Genomic DNA, 21,471 nt, shown 5'->3' on the forward strand with positions numbered 1-21,471 from the left:
TATTTTTTCTATACAGAGCATGAAAGATCAGTCACTTGCTTGACTAACTGAAAGGAAGTAGTTAACAAGTGGACTCTAGGCAGCTTTAAAAAAAAAAGGCATTTGCTGCAGGGTCCCTAGCTAACCATCAGGGGGCGCTCGGACTTTGTCAAATTAAAACTGTCCGCCTTCCCTCAGCCCTTAAAACTTAAAGTTAGTATTTACAGAGGTTGGTTGGCATACTTGCATACTTGTGGGTTGGTTCTTCTTCTTCTTCCTCTTCCTCCTCCTCCTCTTCTTCTTCTTTTTTTTCTTCACTTTCTGAATTGTTTTATGCCTTCTGGTTTTTCAGAAATATGTCTTTTTTTGAGGAAAATTCTAGCTGAAGATGCTGTTGGAGACATTTTAATAATTTATTTTAGCTAGCAGTCAAATCATTCAAAATTAGAATTCAGAGTTTTGAGATCACATCTTCCCATTACTTAGTTATTTTCAGTCTCAGAGTGAGACCCTAGAACTGGAAGGGCACTTCCCACTAGGAATCCCTCCTCATTGTCCCTGACACCATAGACCCTGCCCTCAGCAGGATCTTTTTTTTTTTTTAATTTATTTTTTTGTAAGTTTTTTTTTTTTTTAATTTATGATAGTCACAGAGAGAGAGAGAGGCAGAGACATAGGCAGAGGGAGAAGCAGGCTCCATGCACCGGGAGCCCGATGTGGGATTCGACCCCAGGTCTCCAGGATCACGCCCTGGGCCAAAGGCAGATGCCAAACCACTGCGCCACCCAGGGATCCCCTCAGCAGGATCTTAAGTCTCGTTGCTAGACTCCACACATGACCTCAAAGTCACAATAACTTGGGTAGTTTGTTTACAGGCTGTGGACACTTTTTTTCCTTTAAAATAATGATCTTGACCATGAGGTTGAGAGTCATTGTGTTACTAATGTTAGGACATCTCTCAGATCTGGCTGTTTTCCAGATTCCTCTTCCCACAGGGCCAAGAATGAGTGTCTGACACACTAGCCTGAAGGTTGCTTCTCTGCTGCTGAACCCTCATGGTTCCTGTTGCTCATACCCCACTCAACCACCACAGGTCCTACAGTCTGCAGTGCCCCCCTGCCTGCTCCCCCATGTCTCTGTGCCCACTGAACAGCCTCATGTCATGCCCTCATACAACCTGCTGTGTCATGTGCCCGGGCTTCTATTCCTCCTCTTTTGCCAGAATTCTTCTGCTCCACTCTACCATGTGGCTGATGCCTACTAGATTGTCAAGGCTTAACTATTAACATTCTAAAAGTTTCCAAAGTGGAGGATCTGGTCATATAGATGCCCCTATTGTGGCCCTGTGGCTACTTCCAGTGTCATCTGTAGCATAGGGGTGGCAGCCATTTGCAAATACCTTGCCCCCACTGTAAGCTCCTCACTGGGGCTTGGGAGGTTTTCCTCAATTGCCAGTGCTCAATAACTATTGGACTTGCTGAATGAGTGAGCATCTGTATATAGCTCCACCATTTACTCAAGCATCTGTCTTAGATGCCCTCACCTCTGGACAGCATCACGTACCCCAGCCACAGGGAATTACGCATTCCACAAATGTCCAAATGTCTCTGTCCACACAAGTGTGTAGAAGAAGGAGGGCCAGGTGCACAGTCACATTTCCAAAGGGAGACCCATACAGTCCATTTTGACTGCATGTGGTGTGCTCGTGCGCTCTGCAGTGTATGGGTGTGGACACTTACACACCCATACACACCCATACACCCAAGAGTGCCTTCCTGGGGTCCTGACCAGACTGCCATCCTGTCTGTTGGAGAAATGATGTCTGGCTCCTGGTCCTGAACCTGACATGGCCTTATGGGCTCTTGGTACAAATGGGGCCTGGATGTTGCCACCCAATTTAGCTGCCGTCAATTCTCAGCTCATTCCACAGTTGCCTTTTATTTTGGCTTGTGTCACATTCTTAATTTGGTTTCACTGGAGCAGTAGAGGCCCAGACAGAGATCAAATGTGTCTTGTTTGTTGCTGTAGGGCCAGCACAGAGCTGATGTGTAGTGTCACCTGTATGAGATTTATGAGAGAGTGAATGAGTGAGTGAATGAATGGGTAGACGAACAAACAGCTTATTGCAGATGAGATGCCTCTGCCCACTGCATGTGTCGGGCCTGGCAGAGGCAATTTCCCTGTCTTTTCCTTGTCCTCAGGGCTCCAACCCATCAGGCTCCTCAAGGAGGAGACTTCATGCATCTTGAGCCTGTTTCTTTTCAGTCTGGACCCAGACTTTCCCTTTCCTTGGCCACTGTGCCAGAGGACCTGTCCCCTCCACTTAGACCCCATGACTGTACATCACTAAACCAAGCATGTGCCTTGTTCTCCCAAAAGTCTTGACTGTGCAGCAGTGCCGCGCCCCAAGGCCTGCTGTACCCAGGCTGTTGAGCAGGATTGTCTCAAAGCTTAGCAGAACACTGCAAGGAATGCCTTACTACCCCATTTTGCAGACAGAAAAGGGATTCTCAGAGAGGTTGGGAACTTGCCCAGGGTCACACAGGGACCAGAGTCGAGCATTGAGCGTAGACTCTGTCTGGCCCCAGAGCTGACACTGTCTCCCATCAGCAATCCTGCTGTCCCAGGTTGGGACTAGCTGTCCCAACCCAGATTCTCCCCACCCTGCTGTTTGAGCACTTCTCACAAGTGCCCATGGAGACAAGTGTTTGCCGCGTGTGCCTTTGGGAAGCGTCAGTGTTACAGGAGGAGCCCTGTCCCACCTCTGCCCCACCATCTGCTGGCTCAATATGCCTTGGGACATACCCTTCACTCAACCTCTCTGGGCCCCACCACCCATACAGTGAAAGTGCTGGATTGATAATCCATAAATGCTCAGCTATCATTTATTAATAGATTTCTTAGAAACTCATAGATTTTCCACACCTCATTTTTGCCTCTGCTTGCTGGTTTCACAAAGCAAAACTTCATGTTTACAATAGGCCTTGCCTTCTAACTTTGTGTTTATGATGACTGTGTTACTAAGTGACTCTAGCCTTTCGATTCTATAAAATGAACAGTTGACACACATAATTCTTTAATACTCTGTCACCATGATTGCATATGTAGGTGCCAGGTACTGCTCTTACAATAAAACCTGTTGAGACCCTAGCCAACCTTAACTTCTTAAGTTTAGCAAGAGTGAGAACAAAAGTGACTTTGATTAGAGTTGTCCTAATCTGGTTTGTCAATAGCAGAGAAATTTATAAACAGTTACTGAAATGCATCAAAAAATAAGATGGCTTAATGGATAGACAGAGGGAAGGTGTGTGATAAAGCCAATATGGCAGGAGGTTAACCACTGAGAGTCCCCTTCATGGGTATGTGGTGTTCACTAAGGGAGAAATTACCAAACCTCCTGGGAAATTCTGCAGAATTTAGAAGTAAAGTCTAAAAGTAAACTTTTAGGGTAAAAATCAAGTCTACTATCTTCGATTCCAAAAGTTACCCATGAAAGACCCATGCAGGGGAAAGGTAGGCCCTTTGGTGGGCTGCAAGTATGGTGTGTATCACCCATGCAGTAGGCGTGGTGTGCTGTGGCCCAAGGGCTAAGTCCTGGCCTAGCCACTGCCTGGTCCTGTGCAGCCTGCAAGCTAAGAGTGATTTTTGCAGTTTTAAATGGTTGAGGGAAATCCAAAGAATAATGTTGTATGACACCTGAAAGTTCTACGAAATTCAAATTCTAGTGCCTATAGATGAGGTTGAATTGTAATGCAGCCATGTCTGTCAGTTTACACATTGTCCACTGGGACTGTTGTCATGCTACAAGCACACAAGTGAGTAGTTGTGGCTGAGACCATATGGCCCACAACACCCAAACCATTTGCTCTCTGGCTCTTTATAGCAAACCTTTGCCGACCTGGGCTTTTTAAGATGGAAATATTTCTTCCCTGCCCTCAAAGAAAGTGGAGCAGTCAGATTCCAAGCTTCCAAGCACATGTGATGGAATATGGTGACCCTATCTCATGACCTGAAAGACTAACTCTTCCATTTCTTATGCCCTCCGAAGTGAAAGTGTTCTTTCTCTTACTGACTATAGTAGCTAAACAAGTTGGCTATATCCAGTATTACAGGGAAAGCTCCCCCACCATGGTCTCATCTTAGCTTTACACATTAGGTGCAGCTCAGAAAGAACTGTTGACCCAAAGAATTGTGTGTGTGTGATCAATTTGAGATTTGTGACACTCCAGATCAACTTTGGGGTGTCACATTGGCGTGCAGAGATGGTTTCCCACACGGAAAAAAATATTGCCCCTAAGGTGTGGGGATGGAATAGGAAACACCTGGAAGCATTGTCCACCTTTCTCAGTGGGTGAACTACATGCATTTATTAGTTCTGCAACATTTCTTGCCCATTTCCAGTTAGAAACTTGAACAACCTGATTCTGAAGTCCCATAAGTAAAAACATGCCAAACAAATAATGTGTCAGCAAATATTGGTTAGGGGTCTTTAAGCAGGGCCCTGCTCTTGGTGAGGTTCCTCTTTTCATTCATATGTAAGCCCCAAGCACTCACTAAGTGCAAAGCACTAGGTTACCCAGGTAAGCCGAAACAGGTACGGTCACTACCTTCGTGGAGTTCACACTCTATAGGGGGAGTGATCATATATGCTTCAATTACACAGATGAGTGTGAGACAGCAACCTGGATGAGGACTCAATGTGGCAGTGAGGGAGGGCAGGAATGAGGAGCTGAAGGGCCCACCCAAGTCTGGAGATCAACCTTGGAGGTGCTGTTCAGGATTCAGGGCTTTTGCCAAAAAACAATAGGAAGGCATCATGGGGCTTTAGCGATGAAGTGGAGATATCAGGCTTGTGTTTCAACAAGTTCACTCTTGTTGCTGAGTGGAAAATGGACTACAGGGGACATGATGTTTTTGGCATCATCAATCAGGGGCTGTTCCAAAGGTCCAGGCAAGAGATGATGGTGTAGTTGGATAGTTGGTGGCAGCCTAGAGGGAAGAGCAATGACTACAGGAAGTACTGGAAAATAAATTGGTGGAACGAAGGCCTTGATTGGGTGCAGGAGGGCCCAGGAGTAGAAGGAGTTGGGGAGGGAGCAGAGGGTCCAGGTGCCTTTGGCAGAGACGGGAGGAGCCTGGCCTGGCAGGGGAAGGGAACCACGCTGGGGAGATTGTGAATTTGGTCATGAATGGGCATGTTGACTACAGGACCCTTTGAAGGCAACCAAGTGGAGCGAGCACGTGAGCCCTGGCCATGTTTCTGGAGCTCAGAGAAGTGGCTGCCCCACCCCCCACCCTGGGATCTGGCCTGTACTCACTGGCTATTCTGCAGTTGCTCTTGCCAAGGGCTCCACTACCACATCTCACCGCATCCCCCTTTCCTCTGTCCCAGGTTTGCTCCAGCTTTTAAAAGCAGAGCCCAGGAGGTACCCTGCCTTCTCAGGGGTCCTGCAGCCACTTACCACCCACTCTGTTCTCACAGTTCTCCCAGCCCTTGGCTCTTTCCCCCTCTCCCCTGCAGCTCTCCTTGCTACAGCTGGAAAATTATCCTCTCTGTACCCCACCAGCATTGTTATGACCAACCTCTGCCCTCTGCCTCTGGACCAGTGTCCTCTTGAAATGGGAAGTAGGTAAACAGTAGACACACAACACAATAGTTGCATTTAGAGTGTGTATGTGTGTGTGGGGGGGCGTGTAGGCTAGTACTTCATGTCAGATGGATCCATGTGGGCAGCACCTTTCTGCCACCTCCATGTCTGCTGGTGAGTGCCAGACCCTCTCAGAAGGCCATGGGGGCGCCCCTTCTTCATGGGGAAATCGCTCCGGCCCCTAGGTGGTCATGGCAGATCATGAAACAGGTACCAAGTTTAAAGGAAGCGTGGAAAGATATTGAGCCTAGAAAGTAATAACCTGAGTGGAGCTTATTTTACAGAAGAAAAAACATAAATAACATTACCTATGGCAAAGAGCAGATTTTTAAGCCACAGGTTAGCCATAGGGAGGGAGAAGGTGAGTTAACAGCGTTTCCTATGTCAAGAGGACTGGGGTCCCGGTCAGGAGCAGACCGTGCACATTGGCAACTGTGTTTTCTTCATTCTACTCAACTAAAAGGCTGGGTGGAATCTGTTTTAATGAAATAATCTGTAAATGTAAATGCTAGCAGATACCCTGCCAGGACCACGTTGCTAGTATTTGATGCCATAAACATTAGCATCTTGTGCATGTGACACCTAGAAACCTTCTCAGTGGTGCCCGGGATCTTTGTTTTTCTTTCCCGTGCCTTAGCGCATTTCTGTAAGCAGCTGGGAGTTTATTCTGCACTCCCTTACTAAGCTGTTAAGGATTGCCATCACTGGCTTGATGGAGAGGAGTCTTCACTTCCTCACTAGCTTCTTGCATTCCATCCTGGATCCTCTACTTCAGGTACTTGACTTTTAGCTTGTTTGAAAGTGCCGAAGCTCTGGCATATTGTGGTTTTTAGAGGGCTGTCAGAGGGAAGTCGGTGCTCTGCCTCACTGACCATGTCCTCGTTGTCTAGCTGCAAGCGGCACAGACTGACCTGGTCTCTGCAGAGCCAGTAGGGAATGCGCTCAGGGACACGAGTGATGCTGTCACAGTAGGGACCCACCCCCCAAAGCATCAGCGAGCACCTCTGGCCGCTGTGGTCCTGACATTTTCTTCTTGTTCTTAAGACTTGGAGAGCACACATAAAACATCTGGCCTTTCCGTGCATCGTACGTGCTTCTTTGCTGATGCACTCATTGTAAAAATATCAGTCTGATTGTCATTTTTTTTTTCAGGACTTAGCCTATTTCTTTATCTTTCAGGTATGAAAACGAAAAGAAATTAACTACCAATTTAGAGTCTAAAGGTAAGAGGATTCCGTTTGTGCTTTAATCAAGAGTTGTTTGTTGCCTTCTATTTGTTTTCTGCATCGTCGTGTAAGGAGCGTGAAGTATGCCTGTGATCATAGGGGGCCCTTCCACCTCCCCATTTCTGAGGGGAGTGGAGGGCTGCTCGAGGCACCATTCTTCGGTGGCAGGGCAGGGACCTGACGACACATGAGGGGCCACGGGCCACGATGGCTTAGCATTCTAATTTGCAAGTATGAACACAGGGTATCCTGGCCTCCACATCCACTTGTTGTCAACACGGGTATATTCTACCTGTGAAATGTTTTTTGCCTCTGTCCCCAACCTCACAGCGAGTGCCCACAAGTACCCACTGCTCATGACATGACAGGGCTCTTGCATTAGACTAACTGGCTTCCTTATATCCAGTCCCTCCCCAAGTCCTGATTGTCCTCCACCTGGCCACCAGCATCCAAAACCTCAATGAACCTTCTTTCCTTCCTGGTTAAAAATTGCTGGTGTCCCCCACTATGTGCAGGATAGAGTCTGTAACTTTCTCCCTTGTGGTCTGTCCCTTCCCTCATTTCTAGCTCAGTGCCTTGCAAGGTCTTGTCTTCTTCTGGTCGTGACTTGAGTCATTTTTTTTTTCCAAATAAAGACATACCTCGGAGGCATTGCAGCTTGGTTCCAGACCACTGCAATAAAGCCATTATCGTAATAACACCAAATAAATTTTTTGGTCTCCCAGTGCCTATAAAAGTTGTATTTACACTATACTGTAGTTTCTTAAATATGCAACAGCATTATGTCTAAAAAAATGTTAATTAACATAATTTAAAATAATTTTTAAAACACTTTATTACTAAAAGATGCTGTCATCTGAGCTTTCTGCGAGTCATGATCACTAATCACAGGTCACTGTATGAAATGAAATAATAATGGAAAAGTTTGAAATAATGAGAGAATTGCCAAAATGTGACGGGGACACAAGATGAACAAATGCTATTGGAAAAATGGCACCAGCAGACTTGCCTGATGTGGGGTTGCCACAAACCTTCAATTTGTAAAAAAACACAATCTCTGAAAGCACAGAGAAAATGAGGTGTGCCTGGATACCACACTTGTACCTCTGTGCCTTTCCTCATACTGCTCCTACCCTTTTCCTTCGCACTCTGAGCCCCTATTCGTCTCTGAACCCTCAGCTCACAGGGAGCATCTCTTCCACCTTGCATGCTAATGCTGTGGCATATCCCTTGGAGCTTGGGCTCCCCTACTCTGTCTGCTTAGACCCCCTTCCCAGTGGGCCCTGATCGAGAGTGTGGGTGTAAGTCAGACATACTGGGTGGGACTCCTGGCTGGAGCACCCACCAATGCTGTGATCAGGGTGGTCACAGCCTCTCTCTGCCTGTTTGCTCAGTTGATGGAGGCAGTCATACTTGCCTTCCCAGGTTGGTACAAGGATGAAATGGGGTTCAATATAAGCAGTCATCACAGAGTGGCAGGCAGTGAGTCCCATGGAGATAACAGTGGTCGTGGAGATGGTCACTGAGCAGACCATGCCCCCCCCCCCCCCACATTCTGTCCTACTACCTTGGAGATCGCAGCACCGTTTGCAGGCAGCCGTGGCCTTCCACTGCAGGCAGCTAGCCTCAGCCTGAGGGCTTTCTCTAGCCCTGGAAGCATGCACCATCCCCACAGGGCTGCCCAGAGTGCCAGGGACTGGGTGCCCTGGTTGAGAATAACTCTAAACCAATGAGAAGTGGAAGTGGGTTGGGAAATAACCCCATTTCCTTGCTCTGTTGGGATAGTTTGAGGAGAGTTCTGAGTGTCTCAGAGGGTACCCTCAGGACTGAGCCTCCTGTCTACTGCCCACCCCGCTGTGGGCTCTCGCTTCCTGTGTCACTCTTCTAGCTGCTCCCATCATTCCCAGGGATCACCTCCCAAGTAAGCTATGTGCACCCAAGGCCTGGTCTCAGTATGCACCTCACTTCTTTCCTTTCACCACGTCTTCCCTTCTCTCATCTGCTCTTGTGAAGACCAGAGGAGATCAAAGTGCCAGAGCAGCAGAGCTGAGGTGGTCCCCGGTCTGATGAAATACTTAGCTAGCTGTGCTTCTATGGTACCCTGGTCTTAAACCCCCGTCCTACAGTAAGGAGGTGGTCACAACAAGAAGGGAAGGAAATATTCTGCAGTGTTTTCCATAGAACACACTGAAATGTTCGCATTTGTGCAGTATTGACACACATTCCAGACACATGTGGTTGGGTTCATCCCTCCATGTCCCTGGTAGGCCTTTTGCAGGCCTTGTCTGGCTGTTGAAGACAAGCTGATCAGAGTGGAGAGATGTTAAATAGCTGTCTGGTTTTCTTTTCCAGCCTTCTGGGGTGAGTCTGATGACAGTAACTCAGAAATTGAAGCGGCTTTACGTCCTAGAAACCATAACACATCCGCCAATGATTTTGATGATTTTTATGACTGAGTAACGACTGTTGGAAATAAAGTCGTTAAGGAAACTAAAGACCTGTGTTCGTATGTAGTGTCCTAAATAAGCATGTCATTTTAAGCTTACTAATTGTTTAATGGGAAAACTTGGGACCACATTGCCATTGGAGCGAAATTTCATGGCATAAACATAAATAACATATTCATTTGAAGTGTCATCAAAAAACAAAGTGATAAATGCAATGCCCATCAAAATTCAGGTTGGTTTCTTTGTAGAAATTGACAGGCTGATCCTATAATTCATATGGAAATCCAAGGGAACTAGAATAGCTAAAACAGTCTTAAAAAAGAAAACCAGAGTCAGAGCACTCATATTTCCCAATTTTGAAACTTACTTTAAAAACTATAGTAATTGGGAGGCCAGGTGGCTCAGGGGTTTAGCACCACCCTCGGCCCAGGGCCTGATCCTGGAGACTGGGGATCGAGTCCCACATCAGGCTCCCTCCCTGCATGGAGCCCGCTTCTCCCTCTGCCTGTCTCTCTCTCTCTCTCTCTCTCTCTGTCTCTCATTAATAAATAAATGAAATTTTTTTAAAAATGTAGTAATTGAGACAGTGTGGGACTGCAATAGATATACAGATTAATAAAATATCAATATATACAATTTAGAATTGATAATCCAGAAACAACTCCTTACATATATGGTCACTTAATTTTTCACAAAGGCACCAAACCATTTAGTGGGGGAAAGAATAGTCTTTCCACATAGGGTGCTAGGTCAACTAGATAGCCACCTGCAAAAGAATGAAGCTTGCACTGTATACAAAATTAACTCAAAATAGATCAAGTACCTAAATATAAGAGCTGAGCTAGATTATAAAACTCTTAAAAGAAAACATAGATGTAAATCTTTGTGACCTTGCATTAGGCGATGCTTTCTTTCTTATGACACCAAAAGCCCTGAAGAGAGAAAAACAGATATATTAGACTTCATCAAAATTAAAACTTTTTTTGCTGCAAAGGACACATCAGGAAAGTGAAAAGAGGGCAGCCCTGGTGGCTCAGCAGTTTAGTGCCACCTTTGGCCCAGGGCCTGATCCTGGAGACCCAGGATCAAGTCCCGCATTGGGCTCAGTGCATGGAGCCTGCTTTTCTTTCTGCCTGTGTCTCTGCCTCTCTCTCTCTCTCTCTCTCTCTCTCTCTCTCTCTCAGGAATAAATAAATATTTTTTTTTAAAAAAAGGAAAGCAAAAAGAATGGGAGAAATATTTGCAAATCATTTATCTAAAAAGAGATTTGTATCCAGAATATATAAAGAATTTTTATAACTCAATAATAAAAAGACAACTAATCCAACTTAAAAATGAGCAAAGGATCTGAATCAACATGGCTCCAAAGAAAATATACACTTGACCAACAAGTACATGAAAAAATGCTGGACATCATTAGTCTTCAGGGAAATGCAAGTGAGAATCACAGTGAAATATCATTAGGTATCCTCATTCCCACTGCAATGGCTAGAATCAAAAAAGGTAATACTGGTGGTGGTGAGAATATGGAGAAAACCTCTCATACACTGCTGGTGGGGATGTGAGACAGTGCAACAACTTTGGAAAACACTGGCAATTCCTCAAAAGGACAAAAAGGTGGGAAGCGGTTATCAGGGAAATCCCATCCCTTGTGAAGCCCAGTGGGGTGAGATCTCAGGACAGCAGGCACAGCATCTGGAACATTTCTTAGGGTGCTTACAGAGATCCCATCTGGAAAATAATAGATGACCACAATTGAATGTTGCCAGTGAGAGGTTATGTATGCATCATGCCCCCACTGTGCTGTGATGAGAGGGACACTTCACCCGTGTGATGTTCTCTCCAAAAACTCCTAACCAGAATCTCATCGTGGGGGGAAAAAAATCAGACAAACTCTAATTGAGGGACATTTAGCAAAATACCTGGCCATCTTCAAGACTGTCAAAGTCATGAAAATCAAGAGGAGATGAAAGTGTCACAAACCAAAGGAGACATGACGACTAAATGCAACATGGGATCCTAAGTTGGACCCTCAAACTAAAGGGGAAAAAAAAGGCATTAATGGAAAATTTAGGGAAACCCAAATGAAGTTCAGAGTTTAGCTGACAGTAATGTACTAGTGTTGGGTTCTTAGCTTTTACAAATGTACCGTGGTAATGTAAGATCAGGGGGATGTACATTAGGAACCAGACAATACAAGAACTCTCCGTAATATCTTTGCAACTTTTCTATAAATCTGAAATTATTCCACACAAAAATCCAGCAGTAAACGTTGACAATTGAGTGATAACCTTCTGGACCTCATCTCTGTGTATAGATGTTTGTTTTTTAAAAATAGTCTTAAACGTTTCTATTTTAATTCTAAATATTATCAGAAAATATAACAGCCCTTCAGCTGGACACTAACCAGGTATTTGTCAGCTGTGCTAACAGAAATCACAGAGTCCTACATCTAGAACACCTTTTACTGGAGATCACAAGTCGTGTGTACTGATGACGATCCAGAAGAAAGCTAGGTTGGTAACAACCTACCACTTTGCTAGCACTTAATCTCACTTTTGAGTAGTGGGAGAGTAGGCCTGGGGCTCAGTGCCTTTACCAGGCAAATTGTCCAGCTAAATTTAATAAGATTCCTTTTTCAGTTGCTTTCTATTTCGCTTAAGTGACCCAGATTTAAAATGAATAGAAATAAAGTTTCCTTTATATATACATTTTAGGAAAAAGAAGATAATCAACTTTTTAAAATATACCAAATAAATAGCAATATAAATGATGCACAAGACGTGTGCAGGAAGGGTGAAGCATTGAGTCTGTGAAGGCAGGTGGGCACATCATATCGGAGCAGGTCCAGTGGGGAAGGAGAGAATTTGTGGGCATTATCCGCAGATTTCAAATGTCCCCCCCCCAAAAAAAAAAAACAGAAGTAAAACCATTGACTCACTGACATTTGTTGGCAGCATATCAAATGGTTTGCAAACCAGGAGCACTAAAACCATAACATGGGATAAGGTCAGAGTCTGTTGTCAAGGGGCTTAGATAGTATAGAACCAGGAACTATTTATTCTTCACAGTGATTGGTTACATTAGAATTTTCTTAAATGAAAGGAAATTGGTTGGTGGCTACCATATATCAACTTGGGAGAACAATTTAAGTTTCACTTATGATTTTCATAAGCAAGAGGTGAAAGTCAAGTGAGCCTCGCCTGTCTTACAAAATAAGCTAAATTAAGATTTGCTTGTATGACTAACGTGATTTTGTCTGCTCAGAATTTTCAAGACTGGTCTCTGTGTGTGTTTTAACACAGACAATATGATTGTCCACAAAGAAAATCAAGAGACTCAAAAGGCAAAGTGTTGAACCAGTGAGCTCAGCAAAGTTGGTGGCTTTTCATCAAAAATCAACATTATAGCAATACACTAGGAAAACCAGTTTGAAAACCTTTGAGAGATGTCATTCACAGTAACAACAGAAATGATATGTTAAAAATCTAAAGCTTATTTAAAGACAAATTTTAAATTTTTTTATTTAAATTCAATTTAATTAACATATGCTGTATTATTAGTTTCAGAGGTAGAATTTAGTGATTCATCAGTTGCATATAACACCCAGTGCTCATTACATCATGTGCCCTTCTTAATGCCCATCACCCAGTTACCCTTCCAGCAACCCTCAGTTTGTTTTCTATATTTAAGGGTCTTATGGTTTACTTCCCTTTCTGTTTTAATATTTTATTCCCTTCCCCTATGTTTTGTGTCTTAAATTCCACAGATGAGTGAAATCATATGGTATTTGTCTTTCTCTGACTGACTTATTTCACTTAGCATAATACCCTCTAGTTCCATTTATGTCGTTGCAAATGGCAAGATTGCATTCTTTTTGAGGGCTGGGTAATATTCCATTATATACATCATTTCCTTATCCATTCATCTGTTGATGGACACCTGGGCTCTTTCCGTATTTTGGCTATCATGGACATAGCTGTTATAAACATTGGGGTGCATGTGCCACTTTGAATCACTGTTTGTATCCTTTGGGTAAATACCTAGTAGTACAATTGCTGGGTCATAGGGCAGCTCTATTTTTAACTTTTTAAGGACCCTCCATACCGTTTTCCAGAGTGGCTGCACCAGTTTGCATTCCCACCAACAGTGCAAGAGGGTTCCCCTTTCTCTGCATCCTCGCCAACATCTATCATTTCCTGACTTTTAATTTTAGCCATTCTGACTGGTGTGAGGTGGTATCTCATTGTGGTTTTGATTTGTATTTCCCTGATGGCAAGTGATGCGGAGCATTTTCTCATGTGCTTGTTGGCCCTGTGTATGTCTTCTTTGGAGAAATGTCTCTTCATGTCTTCTGCCGATTTCTTGACTGGATTATTTGTTTTTTGGGTGTTGAGTTTGATAAGTTCTTTTTTTTTAAAAAAAAGATTTTATTTATTTATTCATGAGAGACACAGAGAGAGAGAGGCAGAGACACAGGCAGAGGGAGAAGCAGGCTCCATGCAGGGAGCCTGACATGGGACTTGATCCCGGGTCTCCCAAGATCACACCCTGGGCTGCAGGCGGTGCTAAACCGCTGCACCACTGGGGCTGCCCTGATAAGTTCTTTATAGATCTTAGATACTAGCCCTTTATCTGATAAGACATTCACAAGTATCTTCTCCCATTCTGTAGGTTGTCTTTTGGTTTTGTCAACTGTTTCCTTTGCTGTGCAGAAGCTTTTTATCTTGATGAAGTCCCAGTAGTTCAATTTGGCTTTTGTTTCCCTTGCCTTTATAGACATGTCTAGCAAGAAGTTGCTCCAGCCAAAGTAAAGGGGTTGCTGCCTGTGTTCTCCTCTAGGATTTTGATGGACTCTTGTCTCACATTTAGGTCTTTCATCCATTTTGAGTTTATTTTTGTGTATGGTGTAAGGAAGTGGTCCAGTTTCATTCTTCTGCACGTGGCTGTCCAATTTTCGCAACATCATTTGTTGAAGAGACTGTCCTTTTTCCAGTGGATATTCTTTCCTGCTTTGTCGAAGATGAGTTGACCATAGAGTTGAGGGTCCATTTCTGAGGCCTCTATTCTGTTCCATTGATCTATGTGTCAGTTTTTGTACCAGTACCACACTGTCTTGATGACCACAGCTTTGTAGTACAGCCTAAAATCTGGCATTGTGATGCCCCCAGCTCTGGTTTTCTTTTTCAACATTACTTTGGATATATGGGGTCTTTTGTGATTCCATACAAATTTTAGGATTGTTCCAGCTCTCTGAAAAAATGCTGATGGTATTTTGATAGGGATTGCACTGAATATGTAAATTGTTTTAAGTAGCATAGACATTTTAACAATATTTATTCTTCTAATCCATGAGCATGGAATGTTTTTTCCATCTCTTTGTGTCTTCCTCCATCTCTTTTGTAAGTGTTCTATAGTTTTCAGAATGCCGATCCTTTACCTCTTCGGTTAGGTTTATTCCTAGATATCTTATGGTTTTTTGATGCAATTGTAAATCGAATCACTTCCTTGATTTCTCTTTCTTCCACCTCATTTGTATAGAAATGCAACTGACTTCTGTGCATTATTTTTATATCCTCTTTGTTGAATTCCTCTATGAGTTCTAGCAGTTTGGGGGTTTTCTACATAGAGTATGCTGTCATCCATGAACAGTGAAAGTTTGACTTCTTCTTTGCCAATTTTGATGCCTTTTATTTCTTTTTGTTGTCTGATTGCAGAGCCTAGGTCTTCCAGTACTAGTTGAACGATAGTGGTAAGAGTGGACATCCCTGTCATGTTCCTGACCTTAGGGGAAAAGTTCTCAGTTTGGAAGACAACATTTAAAACATTTACTGACAAGAGAGAACTCAGTGTTCTGGGGGCGGGGTTGGGGTGGGGGATCCTATATCTTAAAATTCACAATTCTATCCAAATTAATGCTGGAAGTCCATTCCAATTCAATCAAAATCCCAACGGGTCTTTCGCAGAACTTAACAAGATCATCATAAAATTCAGAAGGAATATAAAGGGCCAACTGAAATTAAAAAAGAAAGAAAAGAATGAAAAAAGGAAAGGAAGGAGGAGGGAGGAGGGAGGAAGGAAAGCAGGAACAAACGAACAAAGGACGAGCCAAGACAAGTTTGAAGAATAAAAAGGAGGTCTTGCGGTGGCAAACATCAGGATTTATTGAAAAGAATAGTAATTAGGCCTTGTGGTATTGGCTCAGGGATAGAACCGGGGAGCAGAAGGAAGGCCCTAGCCATAGTCTCAGGCAGGAGAATCAGTGTAGATAGATGTAGTTTCAGAAATCAGTGAGGTGGTAACAGGCTTTTCATAAATGATGTTGGATCAATTGGCAATCCACGTGGCAAAACACCAAATTAATTTTTTTACATGGTAATCATAAACTATTTATTTTTGTATCAATTTCACTCTCAGCATATCTAAGTGATCCTTTTTCAGTTCACTAGGAGAGCACAGTAGCGCTTCTATACCTCTTTCTTCCCCAGGCTGTGTTTGCTAAGATCGCTAGTTTGCTAAGATTGAAGCTCCTTTGTCTTCCTTTCATTGCCATCTCTTCATGGCTGGCATCTCTTCTCTTTCCAAAGGAAAGAAAGGAAAGATCCTTCTTTCTTCCTGCCTCACTGTTCCCCACCGTTAATTAAATCATGTATTCACTTAGGGCACATCTGATGCCCTTCTACTTCCCCTGGTACATTTTTCCTCAATCTTTTTTATTGTGGCAAAATATATACAACATAAAACATATCATCTTAATCATTTGCAAGTGTACAGTTTGGTAGTATGAAATACATTCACAATGTGCAGTTGCCACCACTATCCATCTCCAGAACTGTCATCTTGTAAAACTAAAAGTCTGAATGCCCCCTCCCTAAAACCCCTGGCAACCACCATTTTACTTTCTGTCTCTATGATTTTGACCATTCAAAGTACCTCATGTAAGTGGAAGCATGCGGTATTTGTCTTTTTGTGACTGGCTTATTTCACTCAATATAATGTTCTAAGGTTCATCCACACTATCGCATATGTCAGAATTTCTTTCCTTCTTAAGGCTGAATAATATTCCATCAAATGTGTATGCTACATTTGTTTATCCATTCATCTGTCAATGGACACTTGAGTTGCTTTCATGTTTTAGCTACCGTGAGTAATGCTGCTATGAACCTGAATGTACAAACATCTCTTCAAGATCCTGATTTTAGGGGATCCCTGGGTGGCTCAGCGGTTTGGCGCCTGCCTTTGGTCCAGGGCACAATCCTGGAGTCCCGGGATCAAGTCCTGCGTCAGGATCCCTGCATGGAGCCTGCTTCTTGCTCTGCCTGTGTCTCTGCCTCTCTCTCTGTCTATGTCTATCATGAATAAATAAATAAAACCTTTTTTAAAAAAAAGATCCTGATTTCAGTTCTTCTGGATATACACCTAGAAGTGGAATTGCTGGATCATATGAATCATAAATTCTATTTTTAATTTTTTGAAGAAATGCCATACAAGTTTTTGTTTGTGTAACGATTATTGTAGCACCATGCATGTTTTCCACAGTGGCTGCACCATTTTACATTCCTAAGGACAGTGCACAGGGGGTTCCCCTTCTCCACATCCTCACCAATGCATATTTTCTGTGTTTTTGATAATAACCATCTTGAGGGGTATGAGGTAGTAAAATTAAGTTTCCACCTCACTCTTCATACAAAGGAAATTTCAGCTAAAATAAAGAACCAAATGTGAAAAAGAAAAACTTGAAAACTCTTAAAGAAAAACAATAAGCAACTATCTTTATGACTTTAGACCAAGGAAGAATTTCTTGACCCATGCAGAAAATGCATGAACTTGTAAAAGAAAACATTGATAAATGTTACCACATTGAAATGAAAATATTCTGAATAACCAAAACACTAACAATCTGAAAAGACAAATCTTGGACTAGAAGATGACATATGTAGGATATATGCCCATCAAAGATCTGTATATAGAATATATAGAGAACCATATATCAATAAAAAAGAATACAACTCAGTGGAAAATGAAAAAAGGATCAGAATGAGCAGTTCATAGAAAAAATTCAAATGTAGACATAAAATAGACTTACACTACTTACTAGTGTAGCAAACAGCAAAAGTAAAGTATATCAAAAGGTGACATTTCATGCCCAGTAGACTGGAAGCGGATCACTCTGAGCATCAAGAAGTATACCAGGAAAGAGGGACATAAACTATGAAGAACACAGCTTACGGTATCAGGTAAGGTTGCAGGTGGCATATCATATCCTATGACCCTATGGTTCCCTCTCTAAATATTTGGAGCCACACCGTCCAATACAGTAATCACAAGCCATGCGTGACTCCCGAGCACTCTCAAGTGCTAGCCCAAATTCATTTCGGATTAAGACTTTGTATGAAAGAAATAATGTAACACATCACCATATAACACTGTTATAATACCATTGACTATATTCCCTATGCTGTGCCTTTCATCCCTGTGACTTATGCTTCCGTAAGTGGAACACTATACCTCCCACTCCCCTTCACCCATTATGCCCATTCCTCTACTGCCACCTGTGGCAACCACCAGTTTGTCCTCTGTATTTATGGGTCTTTTTCTGCTTATTTTTTTAGATTCCACATATAAGCAAATCATTATATTTTCCATTATATTATTATTTCATTAACTTTTATATCAGTTATAGGTTGAAATGGATACATTGGATATGTTGAGTTAAAATATATTATTAGGGACACCTGGATGACTCAGCAGTTGAGCATCTGCCTTTGGCTCAGGTTGCAATCCCAGAGTCCTGGGATCGAGTTCCACATCAGGCTTCCTGCCAGGAGCCTGTTTGTCCCTCTGCCTATGTCTCTGCCTCTCTCTCTCTCTCATGAATAAATAAAAATAAAATCTTTTAAAATTGATTATTAAAGTTAATTTCAAGGACACCTGGGTGGCTCAGTGATTGAGCATCTGCCTTCGGCTCAGGTCCTGATCCGAGAGTCCCAGATTTGAGTCCCACATCAGGCTCCTCACTGGGAGCCTGCTTCTCCTTCTGCCTATGTCTCTGTCTCTCTGTGTCGCTCATGAATAAATAAATAAAATCTTTTTTAAAAATAAGTTTAATTTCAACCAGTTGTTTTTTTTTTTTTTTTACATTTTCTAATGTGGCTACTAGAAAATAAAAAATCATTACATGACTCACATTTGTGGCTTTCTAATATCTCTGGGACAAAGCTGCTATAGAGAAACTCTCACTGTTGTACAAAGAGAGACAAAAACTTAATTGTGCTATTATTTGAAATACTGAAAATTTGGAAACATTAGTGCCCACCAACAGAAAAACAATAAGAGACACATTGCTGAAGGATTTATACAGTTGGTAAAATACATGTAAAAGTGGAAAAACACAAAACAATTCAGTGTGTTGTTTACAGAAAAAGAGGGAAAGGTTTGTATATAATAAAAGTATAAAAACATGCATGGAAGAGGTTTTGACATCTCCAAGAAAGCAATTAGCTCTGGGAAGAAGAGAAAACACTACAATGGTTGGTATACAGAGAACTGTAATGCATCAGTAACAGCTTGTTTCTTTAGGTTAAAAAACAAATGCTCTAGGCAAATATGGCTAAATGTTAACATCTGTCAAATATCTGTCCAATTTGGATGGTGGTTTCATGTCATTCATATTATGCTATTCTCTGCATTTTTGTGTTTCAAATAGTTTATAATTTTTTAAAGAAATGAATCATGAAGAGCTTTTTATCCCATCCTAAGGACTTTTGGACTTTCTTCTGTTGATAGTGTTTGGAAGCCACTGAAGGGTTTTAAGCAGAGATTTCCATCTAGAGAGAACATTTTGTGATCTCAGGCTCATCCAGCCCATCAGCAAATAACAGGAAAAATATTTCATTGCTTCTGGTGCATGCTTTTTTTTTCCCCCACATCTGAACAACTCTGCAACTGGCATGTGTTGTGTTGCCCAGTCAACACTCAGGGCATAGGCATTGTTGCCTGTGCTGATGCACCAACATGCAGAATGCCAGTTATCATCCTCTTGGATAACATTATGGGGACTCTAGGGGACCACTCTTAAATGCTACACTGCTGGGGCGCCTGGGTGACTCAGTCGGTAAAGCGTCTGCCTTTGGCTCAGGTCATGATCCCAGGGTCCTAGTCAAGTCCAACATTGGGTTCCCTGCTCAGCAAGGAGTCTGCTCTTCTCTCCCCCTCCGCCCCTCCCCCTGCCTGTGCTCTCTCTCTCTCTCTCACTCTCCTTCTCAAATAAGTAAATAAAACCTTTTAAAAAATGCTACACTGCCAACACACTTCATGGCACAGAGAAAGAAAACATGGGAAATCCTTCACATCAGCAACTTTGAATCAAAATGTAATTTAGAAGATGCACATTCTATACATGAAGGAGTTTTAGGAAACCATTATTTAATTGGTCAATGTTTGCGTTTTTATACGTGCACAAGAGTGGAATGATTTCTTTAAGATTTTTTAAAATTCTGGTAAAACACGCATAACACAAAATTTACCATCTTAACCATTTTTCAGGGTACAGTTGAGGACATTCACACTGTTAGGCAGCCATCCATCTCTAGAACTCTTCTCATCCTGTACAGCTGAAACTCTGTGCCCATTAGACACCAATTCCCCCGTCCTGGCCACTATAATGAGACCACTGTGCAAACCTCATACATCTGCTTGGTAGGACCTGCCTAAGTCACAGAGAACTCTACCTTAAAGGGACTCTGGACAATGTCATTGTTATCTTTCCAAGCACACCGCAGGGGCTGGGATGGTGTTGAGCACCATCCTACCATATCTACTCTAAGTATCTACCAGTACTGGTCTCACAATACACGTGGGAAGGGTTGTTCTACGTAGGCAAACCAAATTCAGGGGCGAATTCTGTTGAGTTTGATGACTGAAATCAACTTCAGTGAAGTCTGTCCCTGAGACCCAGCCCTGTAACTCCCAGCAGAAGCCAGTGCAGGGTTTTCCAACAACAGTGGGAAATCACACTTCCCCTGGCATAAACCCTACTGGAGCCAGTCCTGGCGAGAAGACCTGACACTGGCTGCCGCCGGGATTTGACTATCCTTGAACCTTTCATCTCAGTGAATTGCTTTTCTAATTGCACTTCCTTTTTAAATGGTCTGTTTGCATCGTGTCCTCCCAGACCTCCCTCCTTACCATGTGGTTTGCTACTCTCAGCATTTAATTGTGTTACTGACTGGCAAGATCTGTTTAGGGCCCGATTTTCTACTGGTGACAGCTCATGAGTTCCCTCCTCCTTTCCCTCAAGAAAAAATGAGGAAACCAAACAACTGTGAATCCTAACAGCTTTTATCCCGTTCTCAAGCTTTCGTCCGCTTTCAATATTCCTGTCACAACGGCTGTGTCATCGGCAGAGTGCTTTGGTGATGATCAGATTTCAATGTATCAAACTGGCAAAAACACATTAAAGAAGATTGCAATAATTCCAGCCCCAAATCCAAGCAGATAAGGATTATATTACTCAAGAACTTACCCCAAGTGACAGAAACTGAACTCATCCAGTGGAAACACTCATTAGCATTCAGCAGCCAAGATTTCAAGTCTAACTGCTTCTGGTAGTGGTTCTGTATATTTATTTCGGAATCATCTGGAAATCTCTGGCTCCTTAAGGTAGCTCCCTTTAAATCTTTTTGAACGACATGGTGTCGTCATTTGCCTCACTGCGTCGATGTTTTCCATTTCCTCAGGCCAGTCCAGCCATTGATACAAAGACTAATATTTGATGACAGATGGCTCTGTGAGCTTCTGGGAAGGCCATATCTCACTTTTGGAATGCAAGCGATAACCGAGTTCCTCTAGAGCCTTATTTATTATACTATTATTGTGCACAAACTCATTAGATGTAAAACATTCTGCCAGTCAACCTGATCCTGCTCTTCCCCAGCTGTCACGCTGGCAGCTCAAAGATGGTGACAGATGATACTGATGGACAGTACGGCTGCCATCTCCTGCTTCCCAAATTTAAAGCTGGATGCTTCTCAACTGAAGGAACGTGCCAGAGAAAAGAGCTAGGAAGTCACTCTGCCGCATCCTGTGGTTTGATCACCATGGTAGTTTACTAAATGGTATTCATTGGGCCCTGCTGGCCAGGCTTTTCTGGCACTCACAAGCATACTTATG

The 21,471-nt window shown here is 42.8% G+C and overlaps 1 protein-coding gene and 1 long non-coding RNA gene across 7 annotated transcripts in view; one reads left to right on the forward strand and one right to left on the reverse strand.

Annotated features, from left to right (window-relative positions):
- The window catches only part of KIZ (kizuna centrosomal protein), a 130,143-nt gene extending 120,516 nt beyond the window's left edge, over positions 1-9,627 (forward strand). The window contains exons 12-13 of one of the 3 annotated variants that reach the window (XM_055345482.1): positions 6,807-6,850; positions 9,206-9,627. In XM_055345482.1, the coding sequence (XP_055201457.1) occupies positions 6,807-6,850; positions 9,206-9,309 (148 nt within the window). In that variant the 3' untranslated portion in view covers positions 9,310-9,627. The remainder of the gene's footprint in view (positions 1-6,806; positions 6,851-9,205) is intronic. The other 2 variants (XM_055345490.1, XM_055345473.1) reach the window with 2 other exon arrangements.
- Positions 1-21,471, reverse strand: part of LOC129522946 (uncharacterized) — a 68,543-nt gene that overhangs the window by 13,055 nt on the left and 34,017 nt on the right. For 2 of the 4 annotated variants that reach the window (XR_008667021.1, XR_008667019.1), the window contains 2 exons: positions 10,191-10,232; positions 223-370 (listed from right to left, as the gene is read on the reverse strand). This is a non-coding gene — a long non-coding RNA (uncharacterized LOC129522946). The remainder of the gene's footprint in view (positions 1-222; positions 371-10,190; positions 10,233-21,471) is intronic. The other 2 variants (XR_008667020.1, XR_008667022.1) reach the window with 1 other exon arrangement.

The sequence above is a fragment of the Nyctereutes procyonoides genome, unplaced genomic scaffold, assembly GCF_905146905.1.
Source record: "Nyctereutes procyonoides isolate TBG_1078 unplaced genomic scaffold, NYPRO_anot_genome, whole genome shotgun sequence".
In the NCBI taxonomy this organism is placed as follows: domain Eukaryota; kingdom Metazoa; phylum Chordata; class Mammalia; order Carnivora; family Canidae; genus Nyctereutes; species Nyctereutes procyonoides.